Raw genomic sequence first — 23,197 nt, forward strand, 5'->3', positions numbered from 1 at the left:
CCCTAAAGTGGGACATCTCTACACCCGGAAAATACCATTTGTTCACATACCCATCAATCTCAGTCACATTTACCTGCTTTAAACGTAAACCTGCTCGCTGCTTTTTATACTTAAACTGTTCTGGGCATGCTTTTTTAGTGGGGGGTTGGGGGTGCTTGTAGAAGTGGGTATACTGGGTATTAATAACATTTTGTTAGAACCTCTAATAAAGTAAATGCAGTTTTGTCTAGTTGTCTGTTCAGAATAGTGGGAGAATTTTGATCTCTGTTTGAAACAAATAAAAAAATAATGTTATTCAATCATTTCAGACGTGAAGGGGCAGAAGTGTCAAATATAATAACTTTGTTTCTAATTGACAGATGTATTATTATTGTTATTATTATTATTATTATTATTTTTATTATTATTATTATTATTATTATTATTATTATTATTATTATTATTATTATTATCTCTTAATTGTAATAGTTTGATAAATCAAATATACTAATGGACACTTACCAATTTTCTTCTCCATATTTTCCTAATGACAATTTTATGATTTGTTCATATACTACATTTTTTTCCATTTTTTTAAATTTATTTATGTATTTTTTTATTTTTTTTATCACAGAGTAAGGCAGATGATATATTTTATAGTATTATAACCAGCTATAATAAATGCTATGTCAATTAGCACTGCATAAGTATATATATTTTATATTACCTGGACATGACTTGAAAAACACACATAAACAATATTGTCGCAAATGTGTGTCTTCAACATAGACACAGTAGAGAAAGCTTTGGCTACAGTGATAGCTGGATACCTTTTTCCACATTAGGGATTTCCTGGAACTTCATAATTACTTCTACATTTCAGTTTTGGACTTTCTGCTCCAGAGCACCCTCTGACTTCGAGTATGAATGAAACAAACAGTGCATGAGAGTGTTTGGGTCTCAGTCCTGATCAGATCACTTTCGTTTTTACTAGAGAATATTGAAAACATTTCATACACATGCTTGAGAAAAATGTCTCCAAAGAAGTGTGTTTTTGTATGTGAGGGAAAGATAACCTTATTCAGCTTCCCAAAGAACCCAGTATCACGTGAACAGTGAATGTAGTTAGTTTTATCAGGGGTGTGTTAGTTTGTTCCCCTCATTTCAGTGACAAATGTTTTATAAACAAGGCACATTATGCTGGATTTGCACATTGTTTGATACTGAAAGATAGAGCAGTCCCATTGATGAGTGGGAACAAGAGGATATGAGTAAAACTGCATACAATTTTTGTGTTTTGTTGGGATTCGGTGTGTAAGTGCTCATGACTCTTTAGCTCCGCCCACAGCACTCCTTCAGGAGCTCAGGTGTTTTTGAAGAGAAGCGTAAAGCTGTATCTTTCTTTTTGATGAAGCTAAAGTCTCTGTGGAGATATGAAGTATGCAATACTACTTTATAGGTACTCAATATTAACATTTGATTGGCCAAACGGTGTGTGTGTGTGTTGTGTCCCCTTAAAAAGCACTTTAAAATAAAAATATATGGTCACTGTCTAAATACCATATTTGTCACAACTTGGTTATTAAATGCACACAAAGATGAGGTTTCAAAAGACTTTAATGATCCACACTGAAGAAAATCCAAACAAAGCAGGTAAATTAAACACAACAAAAAAACATTGACAAGGCCAGACAAACACAACTGAAGCCTAACTCAATCAAATCATGACAACTAAATACTGGCTGGAACTAGAACAAAGGAAAAAAGAAAACCTGAATAGAAACAAATTAAAAGTCCATAAAAAAGAACCAAGACAAGAATAAATGTATATTAGTAACATTACACCCCCTCCTGGAAGGTGGCACCTTGCAGCATAACAGATAAAGTGGCGGAATGGGCTTTGGAGGTGGACGAGGTGCAAGCAGTAGGAACCAGGGAGGAGTGGATGGTGATGTCAGCCATGTTGGAGATGATGGGATTAGTGGCCAGGTGGTGCTGACCCAGAGACTGACCAGGACACCATCCTACATTGGAGTTGAAGGAGAAAAGAGCCATGGCGGAACCCTGGCTAACGACAACAGGGGGATGAATGACAGTAATGGAGCTGTAGCTATAGTGGAGCTCAGAGTGCAGACAGAGAGCCGAGGGAGTAATGGAAAACACTGCGACGCAGCCACAGCGACAACCCCCAGAGATGGAAGTGGGTTTTCTTAGGGCTAAGGTTGAGCTGAAACAACTGAGGGCCATGGTTGAGCCTGAGGGAGAGCGGAACTGTCTGAAGCTGAAGGGGTGGAGTGCCAGAGAGCAGCGTATGGCCCGCAAGTCAACAACGATATCCCACAGTCCAAGGGTGCCCAGCGAGGCCAAATGCCCGATGGTCCATGCTGGATTCGAGGGAGGAAAGAGCCCAGGTGTAGCAGTCAGGGCCACAGGAAGTGTACACAAAACTTTTTTCAAAATTTTTAAGACACTGAAATGCTTTTTAAAGTCTAAAACTGAATGTTTAAACTTTCCTGTTTATTTATGCTTTTAAGTATTATATATATATATATATATATATATATATATATATATATATATATATATATATATATATATATATATATATATATATAAACTTAGGTGGAGTGTTGAAACATTTTAAATTATAGAATTTATGTAAGAGGATTTAATATGTGTCTCCAGCTGTGTCTTCACCTCATGGTCATTTGTATATAAGTTATTTGTGTTCGTCGTCAATATTATATTATGGTGTTTGGACTCAGGTGCTGTAGAACAGAACACACCGAGGCTGGAGGCAGAGCCACAGGCTCATCATGCTCAGGAAAAAATGGCTCCCAGCATTGTGAAATCATGCCACTAAGAAGAGGAACTGCGGGACTGATGGGGAATGGTGATGTGGCTGGAGTGGTCGAGGACTGAGAAGGGTAGTGGAGAACAGAAACCAACAAAAAATGCAGTTCTAATGGCAGTCTGGAGATGTCGTGAGAAAGGGAGGGTGGGCAGAATCAATAGGACTGAAGATGATGATACATATTCTGGCAAGATTAAGGAACACAGGGAATTCATCTCTCCATTCACAACTCCAAGGCCTAAGAATAGTGCGGATTAAAGTACAAAACCTGACTAACAAATCAACTGGGATTAAAACGGTCCTATGAATGACAAGCTCACAATCTCACAGGTTCAATGAGTCAAGATAATTTAATGTGCATGCTTATTCTTAAGCAGCTGTTAATGTTGTAAATGTGCATGCTTATTCTTAAGCAGCCCTTAATGTTGTTTATGGATCAGGTCAATCCACTTTTACAAGACAGCAAATATATTGTGTACTTTTATCTTTGACTGAAAATAAGGTAGACATAGACATCAAATGGGGCTTGAGCACCTGCTCTTTTTCTTCCTTGAGAGAAAGTGCCTTTTTGGTGGGGGGGGGGGGGGGGGGGGGTATTTATTTATTGTAAATAAATGAATATGTGTGTGTGTGTGTGTTTGTGTGTGTGCGTGCTCTTGTTTTTGTGACATATCAGGACAAAACTCTGTATAATGACATGGGTATATGACACAGGTATTACAAGGAGAGGGTGACTTATGAGGAAATAATCCATGTCCCCATTTTTCAATACGCTTATGAATCATACAGAATGTTTTTTTTTGAGAAAGTAAAAATGCACAAAGTTTCCTGTGAGGGTTAGGGTTAGGTGTAGGGTTGGTGTAGGGCCATGGAATATACAGTTTGTACAGTATAAAAACCATTACGCCTATGGGATGTCCCCACTTTTCACAAAAACAAAGGTGTGTGTGTGTGTGTGTGTGTATGTGCACGCACACTTTTATTTGCGCATATCTATTACTGTCAAACAAATAAAAAAATCGAAAAATCAGGTCGGCTCAGGAAATGTTGAGAAATTATCCACGTCTCTGCAGCACAGCAGTGTAGCACATGCAGAGAGAGCCGCAGGAGTGAAGCCTTCTCTCCCTTTCCAGTTTTGTTTGTCTTGCTGTGGAGGTGAGTGCTGATGAACAACAGAAGCTACCTGTGTCTCAAATTTGCAGATAATTATCCAAAAGACAAAAGGCAAAATAGTTCAATTGTCTTGCTAAAATCCATGACTCATATGAGAGAGCTACCGTGTAAATTAGCTAAAGTATGAAGACTAGAGGGTTAGACCAGGGAACGTTCTTTCACTGCGTGATTCAGTTTATTAAAATGCATTTAGAATTATCACACAATTCAAGACATGGGGGTAGAAATTTATATATTTATATCATTTAATATATTCAGATATTCAGATATTTCATATCTATCAACTTGGATGTTAAAAGCACACATAGAAGTAGATTAGTTATTTAATGATCCACACTGAAAAGAATCCAAACAAAGCAGGCAAACCAAACACAAGCATCCTTTTACACAAATACACACATTCAATAATTTAAAATGTTTCAACATTCCACCTAAGTTTATATATAATACATAAAACATCCTAATTGAAAAAAAATACTTAAATGCAGGAAAGTTTAAACATTCAGTTTTAGACTGTAAAAAGCATTTCAGTGTCCTGAAAATCAATTTTGTGGACTCATGTTATCATTAATGACTTGTTTAGGTTTAGGCTACTTGTGTCACAGTTTTGTGAGTTGTCAAGTGAGAATATTTATTTTATGTTATATATCTATATTCTAAGCTAACATACTGCAATAACAATGCAAAACCACTTGGTATTCCACTTCCTTGAAGAAAAAAAAAAAAAAAAAACGTTTCTGATAAGCTCTATGTGCGACCACCACTTCCACCAGATGTTGTTCAACAGAGCTGCGAAGATGGCGTGTGTTATGAGATACAGTTTTCTATTGATCAGTATCTGTTTAAGAAGCACCAAAGGGGCAGATGCAAATGTGCAAGGTATGAATATGAATATTTTTTATATTTTTTATGCATACATTTTCCTTTCCATTTCAACATATAAAAATTTTACTTTCATGTATGCTAGATTCTGCAGTAGAAAATAAAAATTTTGAAATATTGCATTAGTTAAGAAAACACAACTGAGCACAATCATGTAGCCTAAATGAAAACTGTAAAGACTACTTTGTGTTTTCATGTCCATACATGTTAAAACAAAAATTATTATAGATGCTCTTTAGCCTAAAAACTAATCAGTGTATTTAAGTGTTTAATGTCTCATAAGATGTTGTTGTTGTTGTTTTGTTTTTTATTCAAACACAGTTACACCTTTAATCGGAGCTGTTGGTAATGAGATCATCGTCCAGTGTGCTACTGATAAAACCCCTCAAGATGGAGTGTACATGTACAAACAAGATTTAGGAAGTAAAAATAAGAAGAACATCTTCTACTTTTACAAAGACAAAACTTTAACCTTTAAAAAAAAAATGTACGAAGGCAAAGTCCATGTGGATGGAAATATTCCCAACCTTAATGCCACCTTCTCAAATGTAAATCCCATAGACATCGGGCTTTACTGGTGTGAATTTAATTTTGAAGATAAACTTACAGTTAGCACGCACACATGGTTATGGATAGGTAAGTGTGTCTTACACTTCTTGTAAATAATTTAATTATCAAGCATGATGGGTTTATTGTGGTCTGAATTGAATACAATTATTTAGCACGTTAACTAATATAAAACTTCTATTTAGATGCAGAGATTGAGAAGTACAGTATATATATTTTTATTAATGCGAAATGAAAAATAATTATCTGGCCTTGAATTTCTATTCTATCATAGAAAAATCAGTGGAAAAAAAAGACAGTGACATAGAAGAAAGAACAACCGAAATAGAAACACCTGAAAGAGTATTTAATAAGTGTCCAGAAGATCCTAATGTGAAGCTCATTCTCACTGTGTGTGCTTTCATGTCGCTACTGTCCATCATTGGTTTCATCTCTGTGATTCTGAAGGTATGTATACATACACACACAAAAAGCAATGTGGATCACCTAAAAGCACCAATTTAAAAGCAAAAACTAAACTTATAAACTACATTATGCATTTATCTGAAATAGAGGAATGCTGTCATGTGTAAATGTGCAGTGCGCAAATGACAGCTTTTAATACATTTTGTGTTTTGATTTGTTGTTGAAAATCTATTACTGTCTAATTATTTTTCAGTTATTAAACTCTGGGATGATTTTCTATTTACTTTTCTACAAAATGCTAAATTTAAATCTAACTTTCAAAACACTTCTGTTTGTCAAAATAAGGTTGGCATGTAAAATTTATGACATGTTTAAAAACCACAGGAAACTTCTGAAATGGTGGTCAAAAGTCAAGTGACCCTGCAGTTTGTTCTAAAGCTATTAATTGTTTTTTGTGCTTAAAAAAATACTGATAATGGAATTCTTCTTGAATGCTGCAGTAAAAAAAAAAAAAAAAAAAAAAATATATATATATATGCATTTCAGCTTTTTGAGAGTATGTTGTATCAGCATTTCAAACTCAGACAATCTTAGAATGCTAAAAGCACTACACTTTCAATGTCTTTTAACGGCTGAACTACTTAACGGTTGACATAATCAATAGATAATAGATGTTAATGTACAGCTCACATTATATAACCAAAACACGTCTATAGGCTTTCAATCGAGACACAGAAGTCACAGAACAAAAAAAGTCACCTTTTCAAATAATTGACAGATTTCACAGTATGCTCTGCAAGCAGTCATGCACCACAAGCAAGCGTCAAAGTTTGAGAGATTTCCCGTTCCTCTGTCTCTCTCTTCAAAATAAAATGTTGTTTTAATCTTCTCAGTGGTTCTAAACCCTGTTTCTGTTGTTCTTACCGAGTCTCCTCCATGATAGGGCTCTTAGAATCACGCCACAATCACCCCCCCCCCCCCGATTACTGCACACCTGTTATAGTCAGTTTAGAAGCTGAAGAAACATTTGGAGAATAGGTCAAAAACATTGCAAGATTCATGAAAATGTCTTCTTTTTTTCATTCTCAGGTGAAGGGGTGTTGGGGGAACAAGCAGTACAGTCCATCAAATCAACCCTCAGACTCAGTTTATGAAGAGATGAAGCGGAGCAATTCTGACTGCCCCTCCACTGTACGGACATTCATCAACCCTGACTATCAATCCGCCAAGCTACTCCGCTAAATTCCTGTGATATAGAGTTTTAGTTGTAGAACTCTGCATTTGGATAGGCAAAGCTTTTAAATGATTTAATGCTTTGTATTTGAATTAATATTTTTTTTTCTTGTTCCTTTCAGTTCAGAGAGAATTACAATTCTATAAATAATTTAGTGTTAATATGATAAGTATGTTTAAGATGCTGTAGATCATGAATAATTGAAAATAATTTAAGTATGAACAACGACAACAAAAAAAGATGCAGCAGTTTAAGAGATATTCTTAGCTGATGGACAGAAGAAACGTCAAAGACCTCATTTGTGGTCTGATGTGCTCATGCATCTGCAAAGAACTCAAAATGTTGTGAAGTGCTTGCTAGTTTCTGTCTGACAAGTAGGCCAACAGTGAACTGACTGACGGAAAAGTAGAGAATCATATTTCACTCCTCTGATCACTATAATAGCAATCAAAGCCTTTTTTTTATTATCGAAAATTTTTATCTAAACAGCAAATGGTACTTGTTTGCACAGTGTGTATTTGACTCTCTGATGTTAATTTTTTAACTTGGTTTCCACTCTTAACCAGTCATCTTCCTTTGCAGCTGTGGTCATGCTTTCTTCATGTCTATAACCTTTTAGAATTCATTAAAACAAAGCCACACTTACATGTTTCTTGTGTTGACTTACAATGTTGAATATAAAGTTTCAAAACGTATGCATTGTGTTTGCTTTTATATATTAATTAACATGAATCTTCCAGGTTGGCTGCATTTGTCATGTATTTTTATGTTTTTAATGAAATCTTAATGTTTCTGACAAGAGTGTCTCTTGTCTCTCTATGTGCAAAATAATATTTGTAAGTAAAACGCAATAAAACATTTGATTAAACAATGGAGAAAATTATTTTAAATTTCTTATATACTGATGTTTTATAGTAATTCACTAATAGGGTATATCACCAACAAATTCTGTTGAGGATTCCCAGAATTACATTACAAAGCACTAACCACTATGAATCATGCGGTATAAAATGCAATCATTTTACTCTGCATAAAGATAAAAGATACTTACTTCAGTTTAGAGATCTCTTAACATGTAAAATAAATGGTAAAACTTTACAGTAAGTTTCCATTTGTTAAGTATATTTAATGTATTAACTAACATTAAATAACAATTAACAATAATTTGTGACAGTATTTATTCATCTTTGTTAACCCTCTGGAGTCTAAGGGTATTTTTGGGGCCTGGAGAAGTTTTGTCATGCCCTGACATTTGTGCTTTTTCAGATCAATATCTGAATGGGTAAAGTCTAATCTCACTGTAATCAGCACAAACTGGGCTATAATAATATGTAAAATGCATCTATGTACATGATTGTGTTTTTGAGAAAAAAAATATTATGCATGGTTAGTGAAAAACTAAAAATGTTAAAACACTTGAAAAAGGCAAAAAAAAACACATAGAGAACATTGGTTCCCGGGATTTTTGAGAACTGGAGCTTGTAGCCTAGAATTTTTCTTTCTAAATGATGTGAAAATCATCTTGTTTACTCACTTACAGAAAACAATATATTGATTTACATTTTCTAAGACACTTTTTGTTGGTAAAAGTCACATGCGAGTAGGCGTCAACTATCATGAATATCATAGTAAAACATTTTCATTGTTAGTCTACGTTAGGTCAGGTCCATTAAATAACATTAAAACATACTTTTGAACTTTGATTTTAATAATGTATTAGTAAATGTTACAGTCGACATTAACTAAGATAAATAAATGCTTTAAAAAGTATTGCTTCACTGTTAGTTTATGTTAAAGGAAACCTATTTTGCCTCCTTTTACAAGATGAAATATTGGTCTTGGGTGTCCCCAGAATGTGTCTGAGAAGTATCAGCTCAAAATACCCCACACTTCATTTACTCTAACATGTGGAATATGTCATTTTTGGGGGTGTGTCTTAAAAAGAGGGTTACACTCTATTTTGATAGACCACTTTAGAAATTCTACTAACTATAAGTAATTTTGTAACTACGTGTCAACTACATGTCTACTAACTCTAAGAGTTAGGTTAGGTTAGGTTTACAGTTAGTCGGATAAGTTAACATAATTAAATTTCTCAATTGTCAGTATGTTGTATGGTGTGGACCTATCACAATAAAGTGTTAGAAGATTTTAAGCAGACAGTCTACTAATACTTTAGCCTGTAGTCTAATGACTGCAGTTGACATGCAGTCACAAAGTTACTTACTGTTAGTAGAATGTATAAGGAGACTATCGAAATAAAATTTTACAGTGTATTGCTTTAAATTTCATCTACAGCGATATCGTTGACTTGATTGCAAATAAATGCACAGACACTATTTAACTGAACAGAGATGACATAACTGAATCCAATGATGAACTGCCTTTAACTATCATTTTTGCATTATTGACACTGTTTTCCTAATGAATGTTGTTCAGTTGCTTTGACGCAATGTATTTTGTTTAAAGCGCTATATAAATAAAGGTGACATTGACATTGACAAATGCAATCCCTGTTGAAAAAAACAAAAAAAAGCATTGCTGGTTAGGTATGTTTTGAAGCTGGGATGCTGGTTTGAGCTGGTTTAAACTGGTCCTTAGCTTTCGAGTCGATTAACGCGTATACGCGTTATGAGACATTTTCTCCTGATAACCCCAAAAAGAACTTAAATGACACTTTCAGTTTTGATCATACAGATAAGAGCGATACATCAATCGAATCTGTAAAGGGTCTACTTTTTTTTGTATACAGACATAATAACAACAAAACTTTGTGCATTTATAAAATAAAGATAACAAACAAGGTGTGCTATCTGCAGCATTTGTCTGTGGTGATCTTCATTTCATTTAGTCATTAAAATGAACTGTAACTTTGTGAATACTCAACGGAGAGACATGAGAGATATATCTATAGAAAGCTTGACATGTCTTCTTTTAAACTAACCAATGCTGCCAAAAACAAATACTCTGTGATCAAGTAATCCATATGAAAATGACGCGATGTTCGTTTTTCACGTGTCCCTTCATTATCTTCTAATGCGACCACACCCAAGTAACAAACGCCCTATTTAGATTATAATGTTTCACTGACGCACTGGCCTTGAATATGCCCACACAACCGAAAACAAAGCAGCGAGACTGTTCAAGTTTTTTTTATTTTACTCTTTGCTTCGCGATGAGAGGAATAAGACATAATTCACCCCAAAAAGATGTGATGTGGATTACCTCAGGATTTGAGATTTGGATTTCCTCAGAAAAAAAAAATAAAACAATGAAGTGTTTTATTCAGCAGAGATCATAAACATGAGTTAGTCTCTTTTTATTTATTTATATACTTGTACTAGTTTTCACATAACGTGTAAACATTTTACTAGTTAGACTTTTTCCGAACTATAATTCCTGACTAAATGCATAATCAAGTGAAACATTATGAAGTTTCAATAACAATATACACTACTATACCATTCAAAGGCTTGATGTAAATAATATAAATATAACAAATAAATGTAAATGTAACAAACAATGCTGTTCTTTTAATTTATCCCAAAAAAAGCTGAAGAAATATTCTCAGCTCTTTTCAATATTATTAATAATAATAACGATCATATATATATATATATATATATATATATATATATATATATATATATATACATTTTTTTTTGTAGAAAATCAGATTGTTAAAAGGATTTCTGAAGGATTGTGTGACTGGAGCAATGATGCAAAAATAAAAATAAAAAGCTTTGAAAAGTCAGCTTTGATTGTTCCTAATAAACTGTTTAAATGCATTTGCAAGTTAACATTAAATTAAGTTGTGGGATAATTCAATATATTCTAAATAAACTACAAACATAAAAATCTATACATTTATTTTGTCCTCAAATTCTTCTCAGGTGTAAATGACAATGATATTCATGATAGTTGATGCCTATTCACATATTACTTTTACAAACAAAAAGTGTCTTAGAAAATTGAAATCATTATATTGTTTTCTGTGAGTGTGTAAACAAGATGATTTTCACATATTTTAGAAAGAAAAATTCTAGGCTACAAGCTCCAGTTCTCAAAAGTCTCGGGAAACAATTTTCTTTATGTGTTTTATGGTCTTATTCAAGTTTTTTTTTTTCACTAACCACGCATAACATTTTTTTCTCAAAAACAAAATCATGTACATTAGGGGTGTCCCCAACTAAGGATTTTCATAGTCGAATTGGAATTTTCGAATCTTGCTGATATTCGACTGATAGTCGAATCATATGTTTGGGGGTGAGGCAAAATACATTGAGTCAAGTCAGACATTCGACAGCCATAATAACTGATGTTAACCCTAACAATTCACAATTTTTACAATAGTGCTTTCATTATAGCCTATATGACAGTGGTTATTAATGTTCTTTATTCTGTTTTGAGCTGCGCGCGCTGAAGATGACCATTAGAGCGAACATTTGATAAGTTTTTCAATGGGATTAAACTCATAATTTCATATGGAATACGCTTTGTTATTAAAACAACATAACATTAATATTAGGACTTATAGGCTATCTTCAAAAAAGAGCCCGAATGCACGTGTACATATCTGCGGGGCTCTGAAGGCAAACTCCTTTTGTGGACGCGTTCTTCATGAAACAATGTGCAAAAACACGCAGCTAAACTCTAAAAATTCACAGCGTTTTATTATAATGGTGTTCTCATTATAATGGTATGGGTGTGACAGTGCCAGTCGTAGTTATTAATATTCTGCTTTGTTGTTTGTCCTGCTTGTGCTGTGCGCTGAAGAGATATCACCGTAGTACTACAATGAAGTGCTTGACTCAAAACCAAATGCATCCTATATCAGGTAAATAATATATCCATGATATATATACACCAGCTGAAATGTTTGGAAATCACTTGTACCCTACCTGTTCAAAAACGTCCAATCTCTGCCTGTGTCAGTTTGAGTCTTGATAAAGTTTTAAATCTCAGCCGCCAAGATGCTCCTCTGTAGGTCACAGATTATGGAAAGTGAAACATAAATCTTTAGGGGTTTGTGGATACATATAAATTTTAAGCTTCTTTCTTTTCAGATTCTTATTCACGGCTTTATCAAAATAGGCTGCATATTAACTTATTGGGAGAAAACCAATAGTTCTATGTGAAATCAGACATTTGTGCGCTCACATATAGTCAGAATGGCGTAATCATAACAGCCTGTGAATATTCGACTGTGAGATTGGAAGTCGAATCAGGCTCCTCGAATCGAAACATCGAATCGTAGACTATTTGGGGTCACCCCTAATGTACATACATGCTGCTCATATATTATTATAGCCCAGTTTGTGCTGATTACAGTGCTATTAGACTTTAGCCATTAGATGCTTATAATAATATCGAGCATCGCGTTAGTTCAGTCAGGCCACGTTAGTCACGCTTGCATCAGCTGACAGTCAGCTGTTCCTGACGTGTACCAATCCAGTCTTGACACCTATCACCTGCGGTCTATTTAAATTCCCATTCTTCAGTGTCTCTTCCGTCGCATCGCTGCTTGCAATTAACTGATCACATCGCTGCTTGCAAATCAAACTGTTGCAGTTTGTTTCAGAACATCTGAAATCCGCGTCTAAGATAAGTGAATGCTCTTTTAATCCATATTGCTGTGTATGTTGCCTGGTGGTTAACATAATTTTGCATCGGTTGCAGGAACGAATATTAAGCATATTTGCAGCAGCATTTATACATCTGTGTTCATTCACCTGGAGCAATATGCAGCTAGAGCATGCAATTGCTCTAAGGAAATGCCGATAAGGCCATGAGAACAGGGTCAAATGAGACCAGCATTCTCGCGTAAGCGTTTCAACGGGGGTTCGCTGTATTTAGCGGCGTAATCTCAATGTCACTGATGTTTATTTCTAAGGTTGATGTCAGATTAGGCACTGTTTCTAAATTACACCAAACTGCCAAAAAAGTGTGAAGCAGCGCTACGCACTGCATCCGCCAGCTGCACGCAAGAGCAGAGTCTCCCGCACAGCGCTGCGTTCGCGCAACAATGTAAAGTGATAAACTGCTTCATCCATTCAGATGTGACACAGAATTATTGATATTGGCGTGTTGTGTGACACATGAGAACATTAAAGGTTCTTTAGTGATGCTGGCTGAAAACATCCACAAATAATGTTAACTGCATGAAGAGTTAACTGGAAAACGCCAACATAGGCTGAGGCTATTTCCCTTTGCTGAATTGACATGCCTAAGACCTTCTGTAATGCAGCTGTGAAATGAATTGTATTTTGATATTAACAATTTAAAAAATCTAATAATAATTCTGTACTTAAATGGAAAAATACAAGATTTCTCACCAGGTTTCGTTAAACAATGAATCACGAGGGGGCGGCTTATGAACACAGATAGTGCTTGCAACGAGCTATCGCACAACATTTACAAATGGGTTTATGAATCGGTATAATTCATACAATGACAAATTTTGGTCAAGTGTTTTCATTGAGCTATTCACTATCATAGTGTTGTTTCTAAGCTAAAAATAAGTAAATTGTGCTTCACGTATTACATCATCTTTCTGCTCTGGTCATGAGATTCCAGATTCCATTCTAATGTGTGTTCTTGTATAATTGGAATTTTATCTTTTTCGTCCACTATTTCCAAGTCTCTACTGTAATTTCAGTGTCTACTAATCACTGAATGCACAGCGTTGCCGACATCATGTTCCCATTCTGATGACTACGACTATTGACGTGGTTACATAGATACAAGTAATCGGTTAACACGTTAACATGGCGGAATTTTAATTTAGTTCGGTTATAGAAGGTTATTCCACCCCTCTCAATAGATTACCATTTCGGTTTGGGCAATTTTATTCTGACTGAGGTGTTTATATGGAGCATTTTCATTCAGACTGGACGTCATCCTAAATTTCCGAAGGGTGTATGCTTCCCTTGCTGGACTACCACCCTCCATTATGCAACTTCCCTCTTTAATACATATTACATGCTCCTCGTGCCGCAGCAAGGGGTCGTATGTATCACACATTTGCTTAAAGGGGGGCTACAATGGTGTTTCATGGATTCAGAGTTGTTCAGTGTTAAAGAGATGGATTTTCGTGCTAAACATTGCCAATTTGGATGTAAAGTGTTTTCTGTGCCAAAAATCTTACTTCTGGGTTGTACAAGTTTCAGTAGTTTTTCGATTATGGATCTAATGACGTAGATGATGGTGGAACTCCTTATGAGCATTTCTCTCAGGAATGCACACCTGCGCACATGTCGACCAGAGGAGAGCGAGACCTCGCCATAAACGCAATTCATCAGGAATTCGTTGGCAGCGCTGCATAGGATTTGTTCGAAAATGTCTCCAAATAAGTGTGTTTTGGATGTGAGGGAAAGTTACCATGTTCAGCTTCTCAAAGAACCTAGCATTACATGAACCGTGGATGCAGTTTGCTTTTCCGTGGCAGCAATGGAGTGTAGCAAGTGTGTTTGTGTTCTCGTCATCTCAGTGATGAATGTTTTATAAACAAGACCAGGTTGATGCTGAATTTGCACATCGTTTGCTATTAATACATGGTAAAAGACACCATTTGGGTAAGTACAACTGCATCAGATTTTTGTCTTTTGTCGGAAATCAGCACATAAGTAAATATATGTTATTGAAAACAACACAAAACATCAGTATTATAGCTCCGCCTAAAGGAGCTTGGTGTTCCAGAGAGAATCGGAAGCTGTATTTTTGTCTTGCAGATATGACAAGGCTGGAGACTTTGAGATGGGGATTCCGTACTGCTCCGTGGGTACTCTGGATTGGTATTAAGAACCTGCCTGTTGCACATCCTGAATGGCTTAACTTGGGGTTACGCTTCCCCCTTTCTGATTTTTACAGCATGGTAGTTACATAAAAATTGGATAATATACAAACTGCCATCGTATTATGCGCTGCTGCAGCTAGGGGTGTGTGCTTCCCCCTCAATGTGATTTTTCAGAATTTTTGACACTTAAATTGAATGATATACAAACTGCCAGCGTATTAGACTGCCGCTGCTAGGGGTGTATGCTTCCCCCATACAGTTCATCCAAATATTTTGCATAAGCAGCTAAAGCAACATGCTTATTGTATGCTTTCTTTCCGAGTTGGGTGATGCTTCCCCCATAAATATAGTATCAAGCAACATTTCTCATTGCTGGCCATTCAAATTGCATCAGTTGTGTTGGGGAGTTTGGCATTTGGTTGTGTTGGGGGTTTGTCTTGCTGCTCTTCCCGCTCTGTCCAAGCATGGCTGCATGGACAGGCGTGTGGAGTGTTGCCCAGAACATAACCATACCGCCAACACTAACTGTATGCAATTATAATTGTCATAAATATACTTGACGGAAGTGGTCCTGAATGAAATTGAGCATCGCGTTAGTTCAGTCAGGCCACGTTAGTCTCGCTTGCATCAGCTGACAGTCAGCTGTTCCTGATGTGTACCAATCCAGTCTTGACACCTATCACCTGCGGTCTATTTAAATTCCCATTCTTCAGTGTCTCTTCCATCTCATCGCTGTTTGCAATTAACTCCCTCCTCCAACCCCAACTCACCCAACTGAACCTGTAATCTGATCTAACTTTGTTCTTTCTTTATAGTCTCTTCATTGGAAGCAGTCTCTATCACATTTTGTTTACAACTCACGTAATTGTGAATTGTAATTATGTATGCTTATAATGGTTCTGTTCTGTAACCCGGGGGGTTTGTCTTGCTGCTCTCCCCGCTCTGTCCAAGCATGACTGCATGGACAGGCGTGTGGAGTGTTCCCCAGAACATAACCATACCGCCAACACTAACTGTATGCAATTATAATTGTCATAAATATACTTGACGGAAGTGGTCCTGATTGAAATGATGTTTATAACTGAAAAAACACAAATGTCAGGGCATGACAAAACTTCTCCAGCCCCCAAAAATACCCTTAGACCTCAAAGGGTTAATGCTGGTCCTAAACTGGTTTAAGATGATCCTAAGCTGGTCAAAGCTTGGGCTCATTGGTGTGGCACAATGGACCCAGCCGTGTGACCACACTACCGAACAAACAGCGCAACGCAAACTAATCTCACAATTGCTTTAATTAATGAAAATACTTGGATAATTTATGCACACAAATAGGGTTAAAATGCTAAGCACTATAAGAACATGACATTTACAAAGCTCAAGTTAAATGACTTGAGTAGCGGCAAATTATATGAATTATATATCAGTCTGTGTGTAATGAAGGAATACAATATATAAGTTTCACTTTTTGAATGGAATTAGTGAAATAAATAAACTTTCCGATAATATTCTAATTATAAGACCAGCGGCTGTATAATGCTGATTGTTCAAGCATGAGTAGTGTGTGTAAAAGAATAGACCCAATTTAAACACTGTTTGTGTAGAAATTAATATCTTTCCCTAGAGGACTATCACAATTATCATCCAATGGCAAATGTTTTCACATTTTTACAATGAAAAAAAAATTGCATTTTACATTTCATTGCTTTTCTACATAGTGTTTTAGTACATTAATGAAATTTGAGTTAAATGTAACGTCTGGTAGTAGAATCACTTGCACAAAGAATAACAACTGGAAATAGACTTTAATAACAAACAGAGTGAAACTTTATCAAACACGGTTACATCTCCTATTATAACAGTTACATTTTGTCTAGGGGTGACAGGTGGGTAACATATGCTACTAAAGAGGAATGAAAATGTATCGGTGAAAAAAAAAAATATAATAATAATAATAATAATAATAATAATAATAATAATATTGACTATCTGCAATCCCAGCACTCTCTCTCACACACGGAAACTATTTGAGATTTTATTTACAATGTGGAGTCTTCATACAGCAGATAGGAAGAAGGGAAATTAAAACTTTAAACAACATGGATAATTCAAAAAGAAAAGAGAAGACACTTCTAACTATGGGAGCGAGTTAAGACCAAAATAACAAACAAAAAGAAGATGCTATCTGGGAGTAAGGGAATCTAACTTATAATAATCTAACTTATAATAATAATTCACATTGTAAATGCTTAATATTTATACTTATTTTACTCCAAACTAGATTCCTGATTTATTTCATTATGCAGGAAAAATAGACATATATAGTGAGAATGAAGGGAAATGTATTTCTGGTTTTCTCATTTCTATCTCGGAACTCATGTTACATTTTCTTACCATGTCTTACAGATTATGCTTATTGTACAGTGTTACCAAATAAACTTCTAAAACACTTATAACATTTTGATTAATTACAACTCATACAAATAAGATCATATTGACTCTGACTTTAATATTCTTGTGCATGTTCAGGAAGATATCATACCATTTTTAACACAAGCTTACTATAACATGTATGCTTTCTGTCTGTTGTCTGTCTGTTCATTCTCTGTGTTATGTTAAGTCTCAGGAATGTATGTCTTTTTTTTTCTTTTTTTTTTAAATGCCATTAGGCGAGTTCGACTTCACAGCGCTTCACAGAATGATCACTGTATAATTGTGATGTATTGTGATCACGGTATTATTGTTTTAATCTTGTAGTTTGGTCAGTCAGTGGCTGCTATAAAATGTGCTATATAAATAAATTGAACTTGAACTTGTTGATTATTGTGTGCTCGGCGCCTAGGTGCTTCTTCAAGAAAACCTGTTGTACCAGCTGTAGTGATTTTTGCAATTTTTGTCTGCAGATGCAGTAAGGAGGTGGGTGCCACTGTTATTATCAACACTTGCTTTTCTCCTGGTTTTGTTGGGACATTGAGGGAGTCAAGGAAGAGACATGTTTATTTTAATGTTTTGTTTCATAGGTAAGTTAGATTCCCTTACTCCCAGGTAGCATCTTCTTTTTGTTTATTTTGGCCTTAACCCACTCCTGCAGCTAGTCTTATCTTAAGTGTCTTATATTTTATTTTTGAATTATCCAAGCTGTTTAAAGTTTTAATTTCCCTTCTTCCTATCTGCTGTACAAAGATCCTACATTGTAAATAAAATCTTGAAGAGTTTCCGTGTGTGAGAGAGAGTGCTAGGATTGCAGATAGTCAACTCTTTCTGTTTTGGCCCATTGTTTTTTTCTGTTCAGCGATATGTTTTCATTCCTCTTTAGCATATGTTACTCACCTGTCACCCCTAGACAAAATGTAAAAGTTATAACTGTGTTTGATAATGTTTCTCTCAGTTTCGGACAGCTGTGGCCTAATGGTTAGAGACTTGGACTAGTTAGTCCAAAGGTTGTCGGTTCAAGTCTCGGTGATGGCAGGAGTTGTAGGTGGGGGCGAGAGAATGAACAGCACTCTCATGAGTATGGGTTACCGTACTTGGCAAATGTCATGACTTTCACTTATTTTTTGTTATTAAAGTCTATTTCCATTTATTCTCCTTCATTGTGTTGTGATTCTACTAAGAGATGTTACATTTCAATTTAACTCAAGATTTTCATTAATGTACTAAAACACTATGTAGCAAAGCTATGCAATGTAAAATGCATTATTCTTTCATCGTAAAAGTGTAAACATTTGCCATTGTATAATAATTGTGATAATCCTCTAAAGAAATATATGATTTTCTACACAAACTGTATTTGAATTGGTTCTATTCTTTTACACACACTGCTCATGCTTGACCAATCAGCAATATATAGCCACATGAGAGTACTGTGGTTTGTAGACTCTTCCTGTTCATCTTCCGCTTTTTAGCTGACATTTATGATTATATGACACATTTGACCAAACCAGCTCTTTAATGAACGCAAAACAAGTTAAAGTTCAAAATTAGCTATATTAATGCATTCAAATCTCTTATCAATAAAGATGGTAACAATTTACATTAATGTTTCCTTTTGTAAAGGGTTCACAAAAGCTTTATACATTATTGTTAAGCAGTTTGTATAAATTAAGCAATACCTACCAAATATTGAGCTATTTGTAATTCACATTATAAACACTTATTATGCAGGAAAAATAGACAATTATAGTGAGACTGAAGGGAAATGTATTTCTGGTTTTCTCACTTCTATCTCAGGACGTATGTTATATTTCTTACTATGTTGCTTACCAGAAGCTACTCTGTATCTTACCCATGTTGTTTTCCAAAAATGAATGATGATTATCCACAGCAATGTTTTATATATATATATATATATATATATATTAATGATTTATAAATGGTAGTAACCTGTGAAATTGAATCCTTATGCAACGTGAACAGCAGTAAACACTATGTGAGATTAAAATCCTAACAACATAACAGTTGGACCAGCTGTGAGAGGGGATTGCTTCCATTGCTCAGCTCTCCATTTTGAAGAACTTTATGATGGTATGATGGATTCAAGGTCACTGAGTTTTAAATGCTTCAAAAATTGTAATGCCCTTTTCTGTATTTTTATAGTAACCGGATATTTCCTTAATTCTGCCATGCATGCATAGTTGTGTTACAGTGGACGTGTAGAATATATATATTTTTTTTTACCAAATTCTGCATGTAGGGTCTCAACTGGATAATTGCCCCATTTGGTCAGTTGCCTAATTTAAATTTTTATTTAAATCACTGGACTATAAAAACATTCACAAGAAGTTTCGGTGTCTATCCGAACACCCTCATCAGTTGTAAAAACAGGAAGTAAATCGGGCAAAAATATCCACAAAAGTCACATGATCAACAGACCTATTAAAGTCATTCCTATAATCTGCCACGTTTTCTTGCTGTCTTTTCATACTCCCGCACAACTTTTAGGCTTTCCTTGCCAAATTGCTTAGCAATCTGTCAGTGTAGATTCATCTATAAACCATTCAGGTATTAAAGCATTGAAAAAAATTAATAATACATTTTTATTTAAACCACTGGACTATAAAAAACACAAGACATTTAGGTTTATCCACGTCTATCCAAACACCTTCATCAATTTTAAAACAGGATTTAAAATTTAATTGGGGATGTGATTTTCAAACCCAGGTAATTGCAGTGTCATGTGTGTTATAGTTACATGTAGAGCAATGCCAGGTACGGTGGCCCATTAGTGGACAGCACAACAAAATCTCCATATCACAACAAAATCATCCACATCGAAAACACAATTCCATTGTGTTGTGGCTTGTTTCTGTTGTGCAAATTTTGTCGCGTTGCAGTTTGATTCCATTGTATTGTGCTAATTTTTTTGTGTTGTGGTTTGTTTCTTTTTTTTTTTTTTTTTGTGCATAACTGGGCCACTGTCACTAGGAGCTGCAGACAAACAAAGACTAAACCTCAGGGCGATATTATAATACAAGAATCAAAAAAGGAAGAATGAACAAAACACAAAAGATATGCAGAATGAAAAATACAACAGATTGCATATATTAAAATAAAAATTTCTAAGCAGATGAACACAAACCTAAATGTAACAACGTCCATAAATACATTACATACGTATCATAATAATATGTAGATTATCATCATTAGAAATCTGTGAAAGTTAATGTAAATTATATATTGTTATATAATTTGTGATGTGCACATTTGTGTCTTATTTTGCCTTTTTTTGTTATACACTGTTACATTTTGGAAATACAAAATGTCTACTTCACCAATGTCTGTGTGTACAGTAGTTGCCTGCTGTCTGTCATCAGAGCCTGAAATGTTAATTGGCGCCAGTGAGCATCCAATATAAAGCCACTTTCAAAAGTTACGCTGTTAGGACTGTTCCAACATGCTCTGTAGAGAAATTTGAATCTGACATATTGTTTACTTATTTTATGGGTAAACTGGTTAGTGAGGTTACAGACATTGCATTGCATTACTATGCTTTTCAAGAATTTTTATGTGTGTTCGCTTTGTTAGTTCAACACCACACAAATAAGTTACCTAACCGGGGCTCCCTTTTCATAGTTAACGTTTAGAACTCATTAATAAATGTTTGTTCACTTTACATTAAGGTTCACTTTCACTACTAAGGATTATAACTCAATAATAAATGGATCATAGGTGTCCATTTTACATTAAGGTTCACTTTCACAGGTTACTAATGTTTATAAATTAATAATAATTAATGTTTGGAAGGAATTGCATACATAGATACCTACATTTACACCAATATTATTTGAAGGAAATAAATTACAATTTTCAGATTAATCAGCATGTACAAGTGATTATACAGACATTCAAAAATGGCATGAACAGGACAGGGTTGCCAAGGCTGTGGTTTTACCGTTGCCATGGGTTGTTTTTGAATTTCATATGTTAAAGTATTTTTATCTGAGGTTAAAAAGGACAGATATCTAAGCTATTATAGGTAACAAGCAAAAAGGTGGCAACACAGAAATGGTACGAAGAAGATCTGCCTATGAGAGAAGAGTGGTTTCAAGTAGTAGCAGAAGTCACAGAAATGAAACGTCTTTGAGAACAAATAGAGGAAATGGTCGACCTTTTCCTCAGTAGAAAAGATTTTTGTATTTGAAAGCTTGCTTGAGTGTGTATGAATGTAATTTATTGTTAAAAGAATTTATGTAATGTATGGCGTTTTATTTTTATTTATTTATTTATTTTTTCCTGTAGGTGTCACACATGGGCTGTTTGTTGTGTTGTTACATATAGCACACTAGCACATTTCTAATATTCAAATCTGTAGGGTATGGTATATTGGTTTGTTTGGGTGGGCGATATGGCGAAAATGTCACAACGTTTTATTTTTTGGAAATATCCTAATTTTATCACAATTCTTTTTCATGTTGGTTTTTATATTTTGCAAGCTGTTTGAGCATTACAGCCAAACTAATATCGCTATAATAAAGACAAAGCTTGTTACATTAAGATACAAAAAAATAAGAAACAGCAAGTCAGATATTTAGGACAAAGTGGGAGAAGATAAAAATCTTTGTCATTATGTTTTGTTATCTTTATGAAAAAAAAAAATAGAACAAAGATACACATTACAAATACAGAAAATATACAAATAAAAACAAACTGTGAACCAAAGGCTTCAGTTTGTGTGCAGTGAATTTATTCAATTTCACAATTTGAGCTGAATTACTGAAATGAACTTTTCAACAACATTTTAATTTATTGAGATGCACCTGTATACATTGATTCCTATTAAATTAACTGTATTCAAGTTTTTCAGTCAATAGTATTTTTCTCTTTGTGTTTGGTGTTTTATTAAAGGGTTAGTTCATCGAAAAATTATAACTATGTTATTAATAACTCACCCTCATGTCGTTCCAAACCCGTGAGACCTCAGTTTATCTTTGGAACACTGTTTACGATATTTTAGATTTAGTCCGAGAGCTTTTCCAAAAATAGCAAAAACTATGACTTTATTTAGCATTGTCTTCTCTTCCGTGTGTGTTGTGAAAGAGTTCAAAACAAAACAGCTTGTGATATCCGGTTCGCGAACGAATCATTCGATGTAACCGGATCTTTTTGAACCAGTTCACTAAATCGTTTTAAACGGTTCGCGTCTCCAATACTTATTAATCCACAAATGACTTAAGATGTTAACTTTTTTAATGTGGCTGACACTCCCTCTGAGTTAAAACAAACCAATATCCCAGAGTAATTAATGTACTCAAACAGTACACTGACTGAACTGCTTTGAAGAGAGAACTGAAGATGAACACCGAGCCGAGACAGATAATGAACAAAAGATTGACTCATCGGTTTTCAGATCACCAGTAGTTCTTTCGGACAGTTGGATTCAATAAACCGGTTGAAGAAAACGGTTCACCGGTTCTTTTGCGCTCGACGTAACAGCGTCATTGGCGATGATTGCCCTTCATTCAAGCCTTCGGTTTACCTGGGCTCATAACATTAGCACACAATCAGTTCAGAATCAATCACCAAAAGAATCAGTTTGGTTCAGACGCTCTGTGTGTCAGTCTGCTTCACGCTGAATCACACATGCGCAGTATCATCAGCTCCTCTCAAATCAGATGCGTCTGACAGAAACGGTTCTTGACTCATGAATGAGTCAGTCTTTCGTTCATTATCTGGCTCGGCTCGGTGTTCATCTTCAGTTCTCTCTTCACATCAGTTCAGTCAGTTTACTGTTTGAGTAAATGAATTACTCCGGGATATTGGTTTGTTTGAACTCAGAAGGAGTGTCAGCCACATTAAAAAAAGTTAACAGCTT

The 23,197-nt window shown here is 35.0% G+C and overlaps 1 protein-coding gene and 1 long non-coding RNA gene across 2 annotated transcripts in view; both read left to right on the forward strand.

Annotated features, from left to right (window-relative positions):
• LOC132161292 (uncharacterized) overlaps nucleotides 1-23,197 on the forward strand; it is a 329,747-nt gene that overhangs the window by 284,572 nt on the left and 21,978 nt on the right. The window lies entirely within an intron of this gene.
• LOC132160559 (uncharacterized) lies at nucleotides 4,760-7,960 on the forward strand. The gene is made up of 4 exons (XM_059570216.1): nucleotides 4,760-4,885; nucleotides 5,210-5,524; nucleotides 5,730-5,902; nucleotides 6,950-7,960. Exons 1-4 carry the CDS (start codon nucleotides 4,780-4,782, stop codon nucleotides 7,100-7,102), a joined length of 747 nt encoding a protein of 248 aa, XP_059426199.1. The 5' UTR covers nucleotides 4,760-4,779; the 3' UTR covers nucleotides 7,103-7,960.

Source organism: Carassius carassius, chromosome 17 (genome assembly GCF_963082965.1).
Source record: "Carassius carassius chromosome 17, fCarCar2.1, whole genome shotgun sequence".
Lineage (NCBI taxonomy): Eukaryota > Metazoa > Chordata > Actinopteri > Cypriniformes > Cyprinidae > Carassius > Carassius carassius.